Source organism: Aulonocara sp. 'chitande type north' Nkhata Bay, linkage group LG12, assembly GCF_057382095.1.
Source record: "Aulonocara sp. 'chitande type north' Nkhata Bay isolate Kocher_YH1m ecotype deep benthic linkage group LG12, A_spYH_male_GT1.1, whole genome shotgun sequence".
NCBI classification, from domain to species: Eukaryota; Metazoa; Chordata; class Actinopteri; order Cichliformes; family Cichlidae; genus Aulonocara; species Aulonocara sp. 'chitande type north' Nkhata Bay.
Window position 1 is genome coordinate 12,843,457 of NC_141355.1, and position 19,658 is coordinate 12,863,114.

Genomic DNA, 19,658 nt, shown 5'->3' on the forward strand with positions numbered 1-19,658 from the left:
CTAACCCTAAATTTTAGCTAAATAAAAAGTCATGTATTGTTTATCTGAAGATGTGTTTACAAATAAAATTTATTTCATATAGTTTACTGTGAAGCGTTTTTCTCCAGGGGCAATGAGACCATGAATGTCTTTGTTATTCTAGTTGATCTTTACCGTTCCATCTGCACTCTCCATGGCCATGCAGGTCTGATCCAACGCAGAGAGGCCTCCTCTGCTGTTAGGTGTCTCCATGCGACAGCAGCATAGCGGCAATTCCTCAGCCAAGTCTGTTTCTGCCACTTCAGAATATGCTGCCAGACCTACACACAAAATCCTGTTATTCTAATACAGATCACAGCAAGCCTGTGAACTCTAAAACTGAGCATTGTAGAAAGAAAAGAGGAGCTGTGATGACTTCAGGTTAGAGGTAATCCAGTTATCCTTCAGTAAGTTCATCTTACCTGCTGATACGGATGGTGAGAGAAGCTCCTGCTGAGCTTTCAGGTCCAGGCAGTCCAAAGCCAGCTCTGTGTATTCTACATGGCTCCCTTGTCCTGACTCCATCTCCTCCACGTGCGATTCCCTCCTGACAGCTGTCGTTGCTCCAGCCTGTACAGTTACAGGAGGACTCACTGGTTTCTCAACAACTGCAGTTTGGTTCTTCTCCATTCTGACTTTAGGCTCCTCTTTCTAAAACACAGAAAAATAATAAAAAATTGATAAAGACAGGAATAACATTTTCTGACAATTTACGTCTAGTCATTTGAAAAAAGGCTAGTCCAAACTGGAAGTAGTCTGCAGGAACAAGTCCATGAAGACAACACTTGCCAACCTCAAAGTCCAGTGGGCACGTCTCAAATTAAGCTTCTCAACTTCTAGGTCAAGTGACTACCAGTGAGAGCAAAGTATTGACATTATGACTGACATGTATGATAACAAATTGAAGCGAACGAGTGACCAGTAACTACAAAGCAATTTGCAACAAGCAAACAGAATTCTGTGTAGACATCCTTTCATAGCAAAAGTTCTGAAACAGTTGAACAAGAAAACCACATCGTGACAGTGACAAATGAAAAATGCCAATGTCCCACTCAGAATCAGTCTGACAAATAATGAATTAACAACATTTAACCATACAAAAGAACAATGTCTGTAAGTGTATGCAGAACAACAGGGAAACATACAACGCCATGTGATTCAAAGATCTGCACTTGGTATTAACAACTGCGTAATATCTTAGTAGAGTGCCTCTTTTCAACCAAACCCCCAGTCAACGTTTGTGTCAGTGAGCAAATAAATTAATAGACCTGCCTTCTCTGGCTGTTTAACTGCCTTGGCCTTCTTTTTAGGGACCAGGTTGTACATTCCCATCTTCCGCTTTTTCCTCTTCAGACCTAGGAAAGGAACAAGAAGACCAAAAATATTTGACCATAAACATTTTTATTCTGCGAATGTCAAAACTGTGAAATTTTATACTGTCAACTGTATTCGCTTGTCTGCCTTCACACGCACATGAACTTCAGCGACATCTCATTGTTAAACAGAGATGGGCAGTAACGCGTTACTTTTTTAAAGTAACGAGTAAAGTAAGGGATTACTATCGCAAAAACGGTAATTAGATTACCGTTACTTTCTTGTAGGAACGCTGCGTTACTGCGTTACTAAAACCGTGATTTTTTTGCGAGAATGTCTCATGACAATGACGTAAGCGAGTGCGACGTTCGCGACAACAGCTGTGTGCAGATCAACAATGGATAATATATCATGTAGGGGAGATAGTATGAGCGTGCAGCGTTTAAAGCGTGGAAGTACTGACCTTACTTTGAGTTTGATTCCATAAAAAGTGACAAAAACATTAGTGTCCGTTGTGCGTAGGAAGAAAACTTCTTTTTACAGCGAAAAAAAACCCCTAAACAAGCACCGAGTGCGCAACAACGTAATGGGAAATTCACAGAGAAACTCGCGGATTCTTCCACTGACCGCTGCGGCACACCTGCACCAGGGTAAACCTCCGCCTACCCTACTCCTGCTTTACAGGTGAAAATAGAGCAACAGGACCGCTAGTGTTTGATTTTATTTATTTTCTGCTGCGTTTTACTTGCATCTATTTGAAAGACTGAGTGTAAACACAAAAAATATTTTTATTTTATGTGCTGGAATGTACAGAAAATAGGTTTAAATGTTAAACTAATTTCTTCAAGTCAGAGAATGGTGCATATAATTTAATTTTTAGTTGATGCATAAAGTTAAAAGATTAAAACTGATAAAACAAGTTTAAAAAAAAAAGAGACTTTTCCATTTGATTACATTTTGTATGATGGATTATGCAGAAAAAGTAGAATTGGGCTGAAAGACCTATCGCTTTATCACCTATTCAGGTTATAAATCGTGTTTTTAAAAAGTAACTAAGTAACTAATTACTTTTGAAACCAAGTAATCAGTAAAGTAACGGGATTACTTTTTTGGGGAAGTAATCAGTAATCAGTTACTGTTTACGTTTTTCAACTAACTTGACCAACACTGTTGTTAAATATGATGGTCAATTCAGTCCATTCAAGTTAGAACTACAAAAAACTTTGGAGAAAATATTTGTATACAAGTTGCTGATGTGAAACTCAAAAATATAGTGGATTAAACTCTCACCGTGAGAACGGTTTTGATTAATGGTGTAAAACCATGCAAATTCCAAACATTTTTAACTTAATACCAGATTATAAATAAAACTTAAGCTCTAAAAAATTTTATGTCTTCTGTAAACAGTGACCTACGTTAGCAGGTCAGGAAAAGAATGTTAACTTGTTATTTTCTTTTATATCGCGAGAGTACTCTTGCCCGCGAAGTGTTGTTGTTGCATGTATGTAAAATGGCGTAACGAATAAAGCGCTGGGAATGAGAGTACGACGTCGTGTCTTTTGAGTTAACATTGGTAGCAGCGGATGGTTTCCAATTGCAAAGTACCACCAAAGCTTGATGAAGCCAGGCCATATGAATGCTGGAAGAATGAAGTCAATATCTAGAGACAAGTTACGGAGCTGGATAAACACACACTGCAGAAAACATGTCTGTCACACACACTGCAGAAAAACATGTCTGTCACACACACTGCAGAAAACATGTCTGTCACACAAACTGCAAATGAGCCCTCTACACCCACTGATCAGGTCTCTGCAAATGTAAAGTTAAGGGCAGGACAGCTGATCACTTTTACCAACAGAGACAACGGTGTTCAACACACAGCCAGAGTGCTAGGCAGAGCGGGAAAAGCAAAAGGGCAATACAAAAACTGGTACAATGTGCAATATCTTGAGCATGATGGTAGTGAAGGTGAAAAGAAAGCTGTAGACATGTCACTTGTTGATGGTCTTTGCACTGAAGCTGAAAACAGAGATGCAGATGTACTCATAACAAAAGATATTTCCTTTGATTCTGCTAATCTTTTAAATCACGGCTTAAAACATATTTGTTTGAACTTGCTTTTTCTACTAGTTAAATTCTCGCCTCGCTTCTGTGAGTTATTCTATTAATGTGTCTGGTTGTTTTGCATTGTCCTGCGCTGTCAATGTTTTCTATCACTGTGTTTGATGGTACAGCTTTACTCTGCTATAGCTGTGTGCTATAGCTTATTCTTATTAGTGGTCTTTACCTGTGAACATAATCTCACACTTATATGACTCTGACGTTATAGTGCTAATTATTTTATTATTTTATTGTTGCGTTGTCTATGTTCTCTATCACTGTGTATGATGGTACAGTTCTACTTTGCTATAGCTGTGTGCTATAGATTATTCCTATCAGTGGTTTTTACCTGTGAACATAATCCCACACTTATATGACTCCGATGTTTTAGTGTAAATCATTTTATTGTTTTATTGTTTTATGTAAAGCACTTTGGCATGCCCCTGGCTTTTAATGTGCTCTATAAATAAAGATTGTTGTTGTTGTTGTTGTAAGCAGCAGGAGATTGAGAGCTGGCGAAGTAATGGTGTGTTTGATGAAGTGAAAGACCTGGGTCAAAAATCTGTGTCTACCAGATGGGTCTGTACACTCAAAGAAACTGCTAATGGTGTTGTCCCAAAGGCTCGACTTGTGGCACGGGGGTTTGAAGAGGTAAATACTAAAGAACTACAGAAAGACTCTCCAACATGTGTGTCTGAGTCCCTCAGACTGGTGCTAGCTGTGATATGTCAAAACAAGTGGAGAGTAAATTCAATGGACATTAAATCTGCCTTATTGCAGGGAATGGAACTGTCAAGAGACATTTATCTTCGTCCCCCACCTGAAGCTGGCAAGGACAATGTTCTATGGAAACTGAAAAAGTGTGTTTATGGACTTGCATGCTTCACTTTATTGGTATAATAAGGTCAAAGACATTATGTTCAAAACTGGTGGTAAAATATCACAGGTTGATCCTGCAGTGTTCTATTGGCAGAATGAACAATCTGAGATTACAGGAGTGCTTGCATGTCACATTGATGATTTCCTTTGGGCTGGTTCAAGTCACTTTGCAACTCATAACATTCCTGTACTGAAATCTACCTTCCTTGTGGGCCGTGAAGAACATGACAGCTTTTCTTATGTTGGTACGGACATTTGTACAGTTAATGATGTAATAGAGGTGCATCAACAACTTTACATTGACAACCTACAACCGGTTCAGTTACAAGCAGCACGGGCTGTACAGAGGGATGCTTCCTTAAGTGAAACGGAATGTGAGCAACTCAGGTCAAAAAAAAATGTGGCCTGATGAACAAGGCCTGATGTTATGTTTGACACATGTAGCCTTGGATCTAATATCAAAGATGCAACTGTACAGTCTATTCATGAAAGAAAGCTGCAGAGATCGTCAACTCCTTCATTCATGAAGTGACCAGGGCTCGCAAAATTTCAAAATCCCTGGTAGCCCTTCAGGCAGGGACTCTTCAGTTTTTGGTAGCCCAAAATAAATTTAAGTAGCCCGAATAAAAAAAGAGAGCAATTTTTTGACTGATGTTTTGTTTCCTGTTTTGTTTCCTTTACAATATGATACATAAAAGTATAATATTGTAACAGAAACAAAAAATTAATCAAAAAAATTACAACATTGTATAAAAATTGCAATCATCAACTCAAATACTTGGTTCTAATTGAACAGAAATTTCTATGAACTTGTAAGAACTGTGTAGAACATGAATCCGTCTGTGTCAGATCCTGAATTTGAAATTTCCACTGAAGTCACGGGTAAGAAACAAGTGGAACCAAGATCTAGGCCATTTGCTTTTTGAAGTTTGCAAAGACTGCTAAATTTTGCCAGTGGTAGTTCACTCTTTGCAACATAGTACGCTGTTCTAAACAGAATTTTCAGGTTTATTTTTAGTATGTTATTTGCAATTGGTGTTTGTTCTGGGAAAGATATTGCAGACTGAGCAATAATGCATTTCTTGCATTTCTCATGGGTTCTAATGGGGGCCTTTCTTAAAATTACTGGTCCCAGTAACAAAGGCGCTTGTCAACTCAGAAATCGAGGGAAAACCAACAACACACCCGGCAGAACATTATGTTATTTACACGGGTGCACATAAGTGGTCCGCATGTGCGCATTCGCTGTCAAAATAAAAGATGCGCACCAGATAAGAAGTTGCAACGCACGTTTGCGTCCATATAAAAGGCAGTGTTTTTGTCCGCTAGAGTGGGATTTTCACGGCACATTCTGCACCACATCTCTGTGCGTTCATCATTTGTTTGAAGCCAGCTCACCTCCTGCAACCACTTTTCCGAGAATACGTGCTTCTTTTGTGGTTCGGACTCCTTCTGACATTTCCTTTGCGGTGGAGGAACACCAAAGTAATTGCTTAAAGGAGCTTGCTTCTTCGACATCTTTATGAGTTCTAAACAAATGTCTGTCCTCCTCCAGAAAATCTTATGTACGCAAACACGCGTTGCAACTTCTTATCTTGTCCGCATTTTTTTATTTTGACAGCGAATGCGCACCTGCGGACCACTCATCTGCACCCCTGGTTATTATTTAGCTCGTCATAATGCAGCCACAAAAATTCTTTTGTACATGAAACCATAAAGCTGCACTTTATTTTTGCTTTATAGTCTGATTTGTCATAACTTTTCCGTTTTGTGGTAAGCTTTTCTTTGGCTGTCACTTCTTCACCCTGACCTGTCTTATTTAGCTCAGCAGAACTAAAATATATATCCTGCTGCTTTTACACATGCACTCACATAACGCTCAGCGATTCTCTGCGCGATCAACCTCTCACATGTTTAAGCTTGCTGCGGGAGATTTCACTCGTCATGTTTGCATAGTAAGCTAACGATTGATAAGACGATGTCAGAGGAATTGCTGCGCAAATTATCGTGACTCACCAATCAGTACTGTCGCTCTCTATACACAGTTCGTGCGATTGCAAAGTGAAAGCAAAAAACAAGCGCAAATTCAAACGCGATTTCAATATGTCACATATTTACAGTGGCTCATCGATGCCAATGACATAATTACCCAGCTACATTTCCGAAAGAATGCAAAAGCATTGACATATTTTTTTTTCTTCCTATGATAGCCCGACGGGCAGGGCAGAGATAGATTTTGGTAGCCCGACTGGAAAAATCGCTAGCCTCGGGACGTCGGGCTAGCGATTATGCGAGCCCTGAGTGAACAAAGTTATCCGTAAACTTAAGGCAGAGAAAGTGACTCTTAAGTTTCAGCACTTGGGTGAGGATCTGGCATTGGTTGTTTTCAGTGATGCTTCATCATTTGGCAACCTTCCTGATGGCAGTATTCAAAGAGGGGCATTAATTGTCCTTATGGGTAAAGGAGGAAAGTTTTGTCCTCTCTTCTGGCACTTTAAAAAAAATCAGGCGTGTGGTTAGAAGTATACTGGCAGGAGAAACTCTTGCCATGTCAGATGGAATAGACAGTGCTGTCTTCCTGGCAACACTTTTTTCTGAGCTTACAACTGGTAACACTAGTCTGAACGCTCTTCCTTTGATCTGTGTGACTGACAATCATTCCATGTCTGATGCACTCAAGTCTACTAAGCAGGTTACAGAGAAGAGACTGAGGCTAGAAATGAGCAGCATTAAAGAGCTCATACAAGCCAAGAAAATCAGACAGGTTTGTTGGTCAGACTCAAAATCTCAACTTGCTGATTGTCTGACAAAAAAGGGAGTTTCACCTTTAACCCTTCTAAAGGCGCTAGATGAAGGACTCTGGATACTGTAATCGTTTGTTTACAAAGTTGCCTTTGCATTAAAATGCACCATTGTTTATTGTGTGCAATGATAGTATGCTTTAAGTAAAGCAAAGCACTTTTGAAAAGTTTTTTTTTGTTTATATAAATATATACATATATGTATACAAATGTTTACAGGGGTGTGTTTATACTTTTATTTTTTTAAAAGAAAGAGGGAGATTGTTAACTTGTTATTTTCTGTTATATCGCGAGAGTACTGTTGACCGCGAAGTGTTGTTGTTGTATGTATGTAAAATGGCGTAACGAATAAAGCGCTGGGAATGAAAGTTCAACGTCGTGTCTTTTGAGTTAACGAAGAAATTCTATCAATACGGGTATATAGGCTTAAATGATTTGCCTTTTTAAAAATATTTGGAGCATGATTACTGACTGCACAGTATCAATTTACACCTGTTTACTAAATGCCTCACACAGGCAACTGCAAAACAAGAACAGAAAACAATTTTTAGTTAAAATTTAAGAACTACCTATCTTAAAGCCTTTAACATTATTTGTCTTTTCCACTTGTTCCCAGCAAAAAATCTGTTAAGTATGCAAGTAGTTCAGATGAAGTAAAGGTAGGGAAAGGACACAGATATAGAGAATTCCTGTATTCTTACTCAGATGCAAACTGCTGTTTGGACACATTTCTAAACATAGCTCCTTTGATATATATGCACAGATTTCTTCTTCACCTACTCCTTTAAACAGTAAACGTGGCATGCACTTTGATGCATACTTGTTACTTATGATGCCATCTGTCTGCAGCAAACTGGAATCAATAAAAGATTTCATAAAAATTTAAGTTTCCAAAGGAATGGATGGACTAACCAGCCTGAGGTTTGACTGAAGTGGAGACGGTCTTCTTTCCTTTGCCTTTGGGGCTGTGATGAAGCTCCATGTTGAACAGCGGTCCAGACTTCACTGAGTCTCTCACAGCCAACTTTGACATCTTCAAGCTGGCACCCTTTGAAGACGATGAGAATGTCATGTTATCAAGTTTATATGTGCATTATATAAACACAGGATATTCTAAATACTGCCTGATAACATTTCAAAGTAAATCTGTTTACCTTGTCAGTAGACGGACTTGCTTGCACTTTTTTTCCTGGCGTCACCTGTGATGAGCCTGAACTGTGAGCCTGTCTTTCTGAGTTCCCAGCAGCAGTAGGTCTTTCTCTGAAGAGTGGAGTGGTCACACATCCAGCAGTGCCCAGAAAAAAGCTGACAGGAGAGCCCAGAGGATTCCCAGTTGCTGTCCGTTTGCTGTGAAAAGCTGCATTGGCTATGGGTGAGCTGTGAAAGGGAGTTATCAATACTTTGGGCCTTTGACTGCTCAGTGACACTTGTCCTTTGACACCCACAGGTGTTCTAGAAGCAGGACTTGAAGGTTGTCTGCTGGGAGAAGGACCCTCATCGGCTGCGCTGTGATCCATTGCTGTGCTGTGCAAAATAATCACATGTAGTACTGTCATCTGGGGTCCGTTCTTCGTACCTCGCTTACTACATCCAAGATCAAATGACACATCCAAGATCAAATCATCGCGCTAACTTTGAGCTCGCTGACAAATTAAACTAGTAAGTAATTTAATAATAATAATGGATTGGATTTATATAGCGCTTTTCAAGGCACCCAAAGCGCTTTACAATGCCACTATTCATTCACTCTCACATTCACACACTGGTGGAGGCAGCTACGGTTGTAGCCACAGCTGCCCTGGGGCAGACTGACAGAAGCCAGGCTGCCATATCGCGCCATCGGCCCCTCTGGCCAACACCAGTAGGCGGTAGGGTAAATTTATTATATTACACCATATTATATTATATTATATTATATTATATTATATTATAATATATTATATTACATTATATCCTCTTTCACATTAGAGCCACAACAGGACCCACTAGAACATGGGAACAAGTAAAAGTGAAATATAAGAATATTCTACAGAATGGTAATATTTATCACTTATATTGCTTTTAGTCTCTTGAAAAGAGACCCTGAAATAATCTGTTTGTTTGTTTGTTTATAACAGCAACCAAGAAAAGGGCAGAGCAAAAAAAGACAGGTGGTGGTCCTGCACCCCCTCGTCAACAAGTTGGTTAAGTAAATAATACCCTCACAGGAAAATCGATATCTCTCTATAAGCACACTGTCGCGCTGAGCTAAAGGATCCTGTCTATCCCGCAATATACGCTGAATTCTGAAAACTCTCCTTATCAATCTTGCACCTTCCGCAATGGGTGGCTCGCGTATACAGACTTCCCAAATCCACCTTCGCTTTTATAGCCGTGGTCTCTCATCTTGCTTACATGAAGTAATTTACTATTACTACTCTAAAATATGAATTACATCTGAAATAATCAAATACATGAAATAGAATGATTAATAGTACATTTCCCCTTTTTTAGGAAATGACCTGTATGTATCTTTATGAAATTAATAAAAGAATCAAATACTGCATTATCTTTAGTTACTTTGATAATATTTATTTATGGTAAAACAGTGGTAAAATATCGCTGTTGCTTTCGTATAAATGAAGCGGACATACCTGAGTGGCCGCGATCTAATCTTGTTTACACAAAGCAAGCCTGCTCCCGAGCAGGTTTACGCTTACGGATCTGTTGCTATGACAGCAAGTCCCGGATGAGCTTCGGGGAACCGAACGATCCAGGATCACGCGAAATCGTCAACAATCAAATCCAGCTAACTTACTTAGCGAGGTACGAAGAACGGACCCCAGGTTAGACTTTATTCATCAACAGACTACATGAAAGGTTCCTTATGCATGTAGTGACCTTACCAAAAGGCCTTCTGAGCTTGTTGTAAACTCACTACATAAATAAAGCTAAAGAGAATTAAATTGTACTGTTGTTTTTAGCGCTCCTTTTCGAGGTTACACTGCTATGCAGTTTGAGACATCTGATCTTAAGACGAACTAAAAGCAGTGCAAATACCCTTCAACATAGAGGGTAATGGAGATTGCAGCAAAAACACAATTATCACATGTTTGCATGTCAATGAACTTTGACCCGAAGGGGTCTGGCCATTCATTTTTGTCATGTCACGTGACACACCACACAGTATACATATTTCACGTCGCCTATTTGCGTGTTTCGCTTAGGACTGAATTCTAACAACTTTTATATACACAGAAGTTCGAAAGCAGCAGTAAAGAAAGAATACGAATATTTGTTGTCAGTTTGTGCCCCTTTTTTTTGGTTTCCAATAGCAGCTCAGCGGTAACAGAGCTAACCACCGTTTATCCTAAAAGTAAACTTAGCGGGTACTTTCGAAAACTACTGAATGTTATTCAAAGGCACTTTCTATCGTATCGGGGTTGTTTGGAGACTCCCAAAAGACCTTTTCAAACAATCCAATCCATGCAAAATACGTTTTTGAAATGCCATTTCCCATGTTATTCTTGCGGCAGATGGGCTGCCATCTTTATTTTCATTCGGAAGCAAAAGCCTAAGTTAGGAAACGAAATCAAATATTTGTAATCCTTTCGTGGACGAATTCTTTTTAGTCGTGATCGCTACAGGAGTCTTTGAGGAATCTCCAGATACCACAAAACAACTCGGAGTGTCTGAAAAACCACCCTTCACGCTTTTCAAGTATTACATGTTCTTTAGCGCCTTTAGAGAAGTCAACAGTTAGCTCTGTGACCAGAAAGTATGCTAATACATTAGAAACACAAACTGGGTTAAAGATGCAAGAAAGGCCGTGCAAAGCTCGCTTCCGTAGAGAAGCATTGCAAGCCACGAGTGATAACGGGCAACCGGAGGTTGTAGCGCTAAAAGCCAAAACAAAAAGTTACACCAGCAGAGTTTCATCCTACCTACACTCATCCGCATAGCTGTCCAAACTAAGGTGGGACCGATGGAACAGGAAGACTACGGTCCTCACTTCCGCCCCACCCGCATGCTCACGTGACGCATTGGGAGCGCTTGCAACTTGCATCCTTGGTGAAATCTTTTTCAAGTGTTGTAGAGTCTCTGCTTTCATTAGCCGAAGACCTCAACTCATTCAGTAGCACTAACCAGACGTATGTATTTATTTCAGCTAAGACGAGCCAGTCTTTAAACTGGCAATACTGCCACTACCCCTGATAAGTCGGTGTTTTCCTGGATAATTACAAAACAATCCCATACTTTATTTCAAATAAAGATTCTGTGTTTTAGTTAAACACTACCTGAAGTTACTTTTTTGTTAGGAAGGATTTGTTCCTTGTTGAGTGCAATCTTAAATTAAGTTCTTTAAAAAGCAAAAAAAAGAAAAGAAAAGCTTATTATAAGATGTCCAACCGTCCTCCTATTTTGCACTAGTTGACTTGTAAAGGCCTATATGACTTTTTTTTTTTTCACCATTCATTAACCGCAGAGAGAAGGCATCGTTTGAATATGTTAAAATTTTCTTTAAACAAACAGTATCATTAAATTTCTTCCTGACTGGGTCAAGTGTCCTCTTTTTTTGGAAGTCAAACTATGGCCACCCTAGTTTATTATGAAGGCAATATGAGCAGAGATTACAAACATGTTGAGGGATTGGCTGTGTTAGTGTTTGATTCTCTCATTGAACTAATGTCTGTATTTTTATTTTGTTAAATACAAAATGCACTACTGTACTACTTGAACATAAAGTGGCCCTCCAATGAGATGACAGTGCCAGCATTGGCCCAGAGTTCATTTAAGTTTGAGACCCCTGCTTTAGAGTAATTATTCTCAGCTTTTCTGATACATTGTCATCACATGCTGAGTCAAGACACATAGGCATGATTTACATTTCTTTCCTCTTTTGTGCTACCCTGTAACACTTATATCTGATATCAGGCTGCTTTTATGCCTTGTATAATTCGCCACCTTTAATGTACACGAGTTCTCTGTTTACATAAATGGCAATAGCTTACAGGTGTCTTTGGAGCATTATAACTTAGCTACTTAGGCACAACAACCCTTTAAGTGGAAAGTTACTTACTTTTATTAAACATGTCATGGAAAAGCACAGGTGGATCAATGCGCACATACATCACACTTGATGTTCTTCTGTTTAGAACATAATAATAATAGTGTGACTAAACAATGTATTGCTAAATACATAACACCTCTCTTGGAAAATTAAAACCACAGCAGCTTTTTATAGTTCTTTTCATTCCCTATTAGCTTACACCAGAAGTCTACTCTGAAGAAGATTATTCAAAACATGCAACACAGTTGACAATCTTTCTAGGGGTGGAAATCACAGTAAATTCACCCCTAAATCAGATTGTACAATACAGAAAAAAAGAGCTACATCTCAGACTCTACACGCTTCAATTAGCATGTTAAATGTCAAAGTTCAGTTAGCAAAAGACTGAACAAAATCAGCCTCAGTTGAGCAACTAACCAAAGTGACACACATTGCTCTAAATAAGACAATCCAAGTAGTCACCAAAGCCTGGACGTAGAGGCCTGAGGGCCATCTCACACATTTATTCAGAATATTCAGGACTAGTTAGATACCTATGAGTTACTTATAAGTGTGAAAGATAATTAAGCATGCATAAAGTGGAATAGTTAGATACCTATGAGCCACTGATAAGTGTGACAGATAAGAAAACGTGAATAAAGTGGACTAGTAAGATACCTATGAGTTACTGATAAGTGTGACAGATTAGGAAACAAGTATAAAGTGGACTAGTTAGATATGTATGAGCCAATGAAAAATGTGACAAATAAGGAAACATGAATAAAGCGGACTAGTAAGATACCTATGAGTTACTGATAAGTGTGACAGATTAGGAAACATGCTTAAAGTGGACTAGTTAGGTAGCTATGAGCCACTGATAAGTGTGAAAATTGGTTGAGGTCATCTAGACCACAAGAGGGCCTGTTCTGCTGGCTGAGGCCATCTACACCACTAAAGGGGCTGTGGTGCTGACTGAGACCATCTACGCCACACCAGGGCCTGTGCTGCTTGCTGAGGCCATCTACAACACATCAGGGCCTGTGCTGCTGGCTGAGGACAACTACAACAGACCAGGGCTTCTGCCGTAGGTCTAAGCTATTTACACCTCACCTGGGCCTATGCTGCTAGAAGACACCAACTGAGCCTCACCAGGGTCTGTGTAGCTGGCTAAGGCCATCTACAAGCTTAAAATTTTAAGCTTTTATAGAGGCCTGAGGGCCTCTATATAAGCTTTTTTAAGCTTTTTTAAGCTTAAATTTCAAAACTTACACTAACTACTGATCTTATCTATTTCTGATTTTATCTGTTTTGATTTTATATACTGTTTTGTTTGTTTGTTAAGCTTAAATTTCAAAACTTACATTAACTACTGATTTTATCTACTGTTCTGATTTTATCTGTTTTGATTTTATATACTGTTTTGTTTGTTTGTTTGTTTGTTTGTTTGTTTGTTTGTTTGTTTGTTTGTTTGTTTGTTTGTTTGTTTGTTTGTTTGTTTGTTTGTTTGTTTGTTTGTTTGTTTGTTTGTTTGTTTGTTTGTTTGTTAAGTGGCTTTAGAGCTCTGGGTAGCTCCCCAACTGGGTCTAGACTGGGTCTAGAGAGTATTTTAAATTCAGGGAATTTAAAATAGAAAGTAGCTCGTCCACAGAAGGACTGGTAGCTCCCCTTACGATAAGGGTTCAGATCGCGCGAACAGGTGTGAAATGTGTGTGTTTAGTTAGTTTGTTTGTTTGCTTGTTTTAATCAATTTTAAATCATGCTTTTTATTTGTTTTTGTTTCTAATGTCTCTGTAAAGCACTTTGAATCACCTTGTTGTTGAATTGTGCTATACAAATAAATTTGCCTTGCCTTGCCTTGCCTTACAACAGACCAGGGCCTGTGCTGCTGGCTGAGGCCATCTACAACAGACCAGGGCCTGTGCTGCTGGCTGAGGCCATCTAGAACAGACCAGGGCCTGTGCTGCTGGCTGAGGCCAACTACAACGCTGCAGGGCCTGTGCTGCTGGCTGAGACAATCTACAACACATCAGGGTCTGTGCGGCTGGCTAAGGCCATGTACACCACAATAGGGCCTGTGCTGCTGGCTGAGGCCAACTACACCACAAGACGGCCTGTGCTGCTGGCTGAGGCCAACTACAACAGACCAGGGCTTCTGCCGTAGGTCTAAGCTATTTACACCTCACCTGGGCCTATGCTGCTAGAAGACACCAACTGAGCCTCACCAGGGTCTGTGCTGCTGGCTAAGGCCATCTACAACAGACCAGGGCCTGTGCTGCTGGCTGAGGCCATCTACAACAGACCAGGGCCTGTGCTGCTGGCTGAGACCAACTACAACACAAGAAGGCCTGTTCTGCTGGCTGAGGCCATCTCCACCACACCAGGGCTTGTACCGTAGGTCTAAGCTATTTACACCTCACCAGGGCCTGTGATGCTAGAAGACACCAACTGAGCCCCACCAGGGTCTGTGTAGCTGGTTGAGGCCATCTACAACAGACCAGGGCCTGTGCTGTTGGCTGAGGCCATCTACACCACAAGACGGCCTGTGCTGCTGGCTGAGGCCAACTACAACGCTGCAGGGCCTGTGCTGCTGGCTGAGACAATCTACAACACATCAGGGCCTTTGCTTTTATCTGAGGCCATCGACACCACCACAAGGCCTGTGGTTCTGGCTGAGGCCATCTAGAACACACCAGGGTCTGTGCGGCTGGCTAAGGCCATGTACACCACAATAGGGCCTGTGCTGCTGGCTGAGGCCAACTACACCACAAGACGGCCTGTGCTGCTGGCTGAGGCCAACTACAACACTGCAGGGCCTGTGCTGCTGGCTGAGGCCAACTACACCACAAGACGGCCTGTGCTGCTGGCTGAGGCCAACTACAACACTGCAGGGCCTGTGCTGCTGGCTGAGGCCAACTACAACACTGCAGGACCTGTGCTGCTGGCTGAAGCAATCTACAACACATCAGGGCCTTTGCTCCTATCTGAGGCCATCGACACCACCAGAGGGCCTGTGCTGCTGGCTAAGGCCATCTACACCACAAGACGGCCTGTGCTGCTGGCTGAGGCCAACTACAAAACACCAGGGCCTGTGCTGGTGCCTAAGGGCCATCTACAACACACCAGGGTTTGTGCCGCTAGCAAGGCCATCTACACCGCATAAGGGCCTGTGATGCTGGATGAGGCCATCTACAACATACCAGGACCTGTGCTGCTGGCTGAGGCCATCTACACCACAAGACGGCCTGTTCTGCTGGTTGAGGTCATCTAGACCACAAGAGGGCCTGTGTTGCTGACTGAGGCAATGTACACCACACCAGGCCCTGTGCTGCTGGCTGAGGCCAACTACAACACACCATGGTTTGTTCTGCTGGCTGAGGCCATCTACACCACACCAGAGACTGTTCTGCTGGCTGAGGCCATCTAGACCACAAGAGGGCCTGTGCTGCTGGCTGGGGCCATCTACACCACTAAAGGGGCTGTGGTTCTGGCTGAGACCATCTACGCCACACCAGGGCCTGTGCTACTTGCTGAGGCCATCTACAACACATCAGGGCCTTTGCTTCTATCTAAATGTTTACGTTTGATCAGCCACCCATCCATTCTCTGCTGTCTTTCTTTTTCAGTGTCACAGGGGAGCTCGAGCCTATCCCAGCTATCTTACGGTGTGTTCACACCGAACGCGATAGAGGCGGCCAGAGCGTCAGATTTACATGTAAAGTCAATGGAAAGGCGTGATGACTCGCGATTGTGGCTTCCGCGAAAATTCGGATGCAGATTTGCGTCGCGAAAACGCGTGAAACGCGCGTCAGTGTAGCGCGTCTGGCGCGTTTGACTCGCGAAAAAAAACCACGCCCATGAATTTTTGTGTTGCATTTTGTGCATAAGCGCATTTCGCGTCTACCGCTGGAGTTGGAAAAATCTGAACTCCAGCGTCAAATCGCGCCGCAACAACCAATCAGGAGCCCTTCATTCTTCATTCAGTATGGAGGAAAAGCTCATCAGTTCCGTGACTAATCATCCAGAGATATATGATGCTAGCTGCTACTTCTACCGAGACAGGAATAAAAAGGACCTAGCTTGGAGACACATAAGTGAGGAGATCGGGCAACATGGTAAGTTCATTCATTCTTCTTTTTAATTTTCAGACTGACCCGATGTAGCCGCGCAAAAGCTAGCAAGCCCGCCTACTGTCCCGCTATTTTCCTACTGATGTACAAAATACCTTTCCGCTAACAAGATAATGCGTTTATTCAGAGGACATCTGCAGGAGAAAGTAGAAGAGCCTCAGGGACGTATAATAAGGAGAAGAGGACAGAGAAGGAGGAGTGGGTCTGCAGCAGGATCGGGGAGGAGATGGAAGTTCTTCGCGGTCATGGAGTTTCTGGACCCCTTCCTCACCCCGCGGGAGACTAGCAGTAATATGGTGCGGACCGTGGAGAACTTCTCCCCTGAGGACCAGGGACAGCCCGAAGAGGCAGCAGGGGAGTGTCAGTCAGAAGGTATGTTTACAATGAATTAATGTAGGCAGTTAATTTATGCGTGTTGTCATATAGGAATATATTTTGTTTATTAATAAACAATATACAGTGGTCCCGCTGTTAATCCGTCACTGCCTCGCCTTTTCGCTGATTTTTTTTTATTGCACCGTACAGCTTTCAACAATGCGCATTGCATTCTGCAGCCCAATTGACAAATCTCCTCCGTGTCGTGTCTCCTGCGCTTGCCAAACTTATCATGTTTGGTTTTGATAACCATCACGTCCAATAGAAAAAACAGCACAAAAACACTCATGATTATGACCCCCCTCATTCGGAAATAGACACCTGCACCGCGAGCGAAAAAGGCGCACAAAAGTGGCGCTGCAGACGGAGAAAAAGCACGGCATAATACTTTTACGTTTTAAAATCGACAAAGGTTTGCACTTTGAGAATCAACTTGTGAGAACTGCGCCTACTGTTCATGTGCTGCAATAAATGAGAAACCACTGTATATAATAATAAGTATATAATAATATTCTCTATGACTATTGTCTTCAACCTGTTAATATTTAATATTGTCTTGATAGAGTCAAGTAATCATGCAGCAGAGTCATCCCCTGTTGCTTCTGCTGGCTCCCCAGTCCCTGGTCCCTCAGCTCCTGCTGCTGCACGCACAGGTATGTACATCAAACACTGATAGCTTTTTACTTGCTTGAATTCCCTTGTGATCACCTTTACTAAATATCTACAACCAATCTGTTTATATCCTGTTTTTTTCAATTTTGAAAATGAAAATCTAGTAGCAGCCTTCTCATTACTTTGTGTTGTTTTGTGCTGTGTTTTACAGGCCCACAGAGGAGGACAGCTCGAAGGCGGTCGAGGATGGTCCATCGGCAGTGGAGCTGGCCATCCTGGAGTCCCTAAAGAGGTCACGCCAGTCTCTAACAGAACATTTCCTCCTGAGCCTTGTTCCTGCTCTGGAGAGCATGCCGCCTCAGACACGAGAATCCGTGAAATTTGAAATTTATAAATTAGCTTTTGAAAACAGCACAGCTGTGTTAAATTTGGAAACATTGGACACTAATGATCAGTAGTTTTCTGATGAGGCAGCAGCTCTCCAGGGCAGAAACAATGTTTTATTTTTCTCCTTCTCCCTGAGGCTCTTCCACTCCAAGCTGGGTCCTTTTTATTCCTCTCTCTGTGTAAATAGTTAAATTTTATATATTTATGTTTAATGTTTTTGTTAGTGAATTTATACATTTTTTCCAATAAACATTTATAAAGACAAATGTCTCTGTTCTACTATACAGCAAATGTTGGCACACGACTTGACACAAGTAGAATTTATTTCATATTATACTAATGGCAAAACATACTAATACAGTGGGATGCAAAAGTTGTGAACCTTGTGAAAAGTAATTATTTTCCTGTACAAATCATTGGTTGTCACAATAAAAATTATCAGTTAAATATATCATATAGGAGACAGACACAGTGATATTTGAGAAGTGAAATGAAGTTCACTGGATTTACAGAAAGTGTGCAATAACTGTTTAAACTAAATCAAGCAGGTGCATAAATTGGCAACACAAAAAAGAGAAAGGAAATAAATATTTAGTATATATCAATGTATGTGTCTCCTGTATGATATATGCAAGTGACATTTTTTACTGTAACAGCGATTCATGCAGGAAAATAATGACTATTAATAAGGTTGCCCAAACTTTTGCATCACACTGTATATAGGAACATAGTGAAGACAAGTTACTTAAGAGAGTAAAAAGAGGTTAGTTTATTTTGGAGTAGAGCTCCATTTATTAAGAAAAATTTAAAAAGACAGAAACACTCTTTAGAGGTTTGTGGGTAGCTCTTAAAAGAGCCGTTGTGGGGAAGTCACTCGGACTTCAAACAGGCTGCTCATTTGGTTGCCAAGACAAAGCTCCCTCCGCCGAGAAGTGGGCCATGAACTTCTCCCTCACCAGGACAGCCTCTCTGGAGGAGTTGTTTGCTGCTATACGACCCAGGCCTTGCAACGGCTCCACCACAGCAGGTGCCACACCCCTCACAGCAGGTGCCACACCCCTCACAGCAGGTGCCCCTCTCTCGTCCACACAGCGCAGAAAATTGTGGAGAACACAAGTTGCCTTCACACACTTCTCCGCAATTTCAGGACGGAGCTCCATGGCGCGCCGATACAACCTCCACTGTGAGGAGAGGACACCGAAGGCACCCTCCACTATCATCCTGGCCCTGGAAAGGCGATAGTTAAAGACCCTCTTCTCTAAAGGGAGGAGGCATCCAGGGAAAGGCCTCATGAGCTCACGCCGCAGCGGGAACGCTTCATCAGCCACAAAGACATGGGGCTGGGCTCCACGGTGTTCTCCACAGGGTAGAGGCTGGTCAGGAGGCAGATGGAGAGTCCCAGCCCGAAGAGCCACCAAAGGTGGAGTTGGCCAGAATACCACCGTCGCTGGTCCTCCCGTACCCCCCAACATCAATAACGCGGAAGCGATACCTTGCATCCACAACCGCAAGGAGAACAATGGAAAAAGTTCCCTTGTAGTTGTGGAACATGGATCCTGAGTTGGGGGGGGGGGTGCCTTCGTCTGGACGTGCTTCCCATCCAGAGCTCCACAGCAGAGAGGAAAGTTCCAGCGCTCCTGGAATCCCTCTGCAATGGACTGCCAGTCTGCAGTTGAAGGCACAGCCATGAAATCGTCCACTAGACAGTCCCAGATGGCCGTCGCTACCTGGGGGATGATCTGGCTCACCCTGGACACACCAACTTGAAAACTGAACGCGATGGTCCTGAAGGGGTCCCCAGTGGCAAGGAACCTGGACAAAATTGTTTAAAATTAGTATTATGTGTACTGCAGTTACAAAATACATTATTCAAATTCCAAAATACTTTTGTGATGTCAGATTTAAATTACAAAACATAAATCTTACATAAAACATTTTGTAATTATAAGGATAATTACATAATGTATATTACATATAATCTAAAACGGTCTACAGGGATTATATACAAATATT

The 19,658-nt window shown here is 41.7% G+C and overlaps 1 protein-coding gene and 1 long non-coding RNA gene across 5 annotated transcripts in view; one reads left to right on the plus strand and one right to left on the minus strand.

Moving 5' to 3' along the window:
* LOC147317013 (histone-lysine N-methyltransferase EHMT1-like) overlaps positions 1-11,160 on the minus strand; it is a 53,798-nt gene extending 42,638 nt beyond the window's left edge. The window contains exons 1-6 of one of the 4 annotated variants that reach the window (XM_086313577.1): positions 11,039-11,160; positions 8,270-8,639; positions 8,028-8,163; positions 1,291-1,373; positions 441-669; positions 154-299 (exon numbers count right to left, since the gene is read on the minus strand). In XM_086313577.1, the coding sequence (XP_086169703.1) occupies positions 154-299; positions 441-669; positions 1,291-1,373; positions 8,028-8,163; positions 8,270-8,639; positions 11,039-11,160 (1,086 nt within the window). Of the gene's footprint in view, positions 1-153; positions 300-440; positions 670-1,290; positions 1,374-8,027; positions 8,164-8,269; positions 8,640-9,748; positions 10,217-11,038 lie in introns of those variants that run through there. The other 3 variants (XM_086313580.1, XM_086313578.1, XM_086313579.1) reach the window with 3 other exon arrangements.
* Positions 11,161-16,100: 4,940 nt separating this feature from the next.
* Positions 16,101-17,889, plus strand: LOC147317015 (uncharacterized). Its single transcript, XR_015131661.1, has 4 exons — positions 16,101-16,256; positions 16,399-16,643; positions 17,210-17,299; positions 17,470-17,889. It is a non-coding gene; the product is annotated as an uncharacterized LOC147317015 (long non-coding RNA).
* The last annotated feature ends 1,769 nt before the right edge of the window (positions 17,890-19,658 follow it).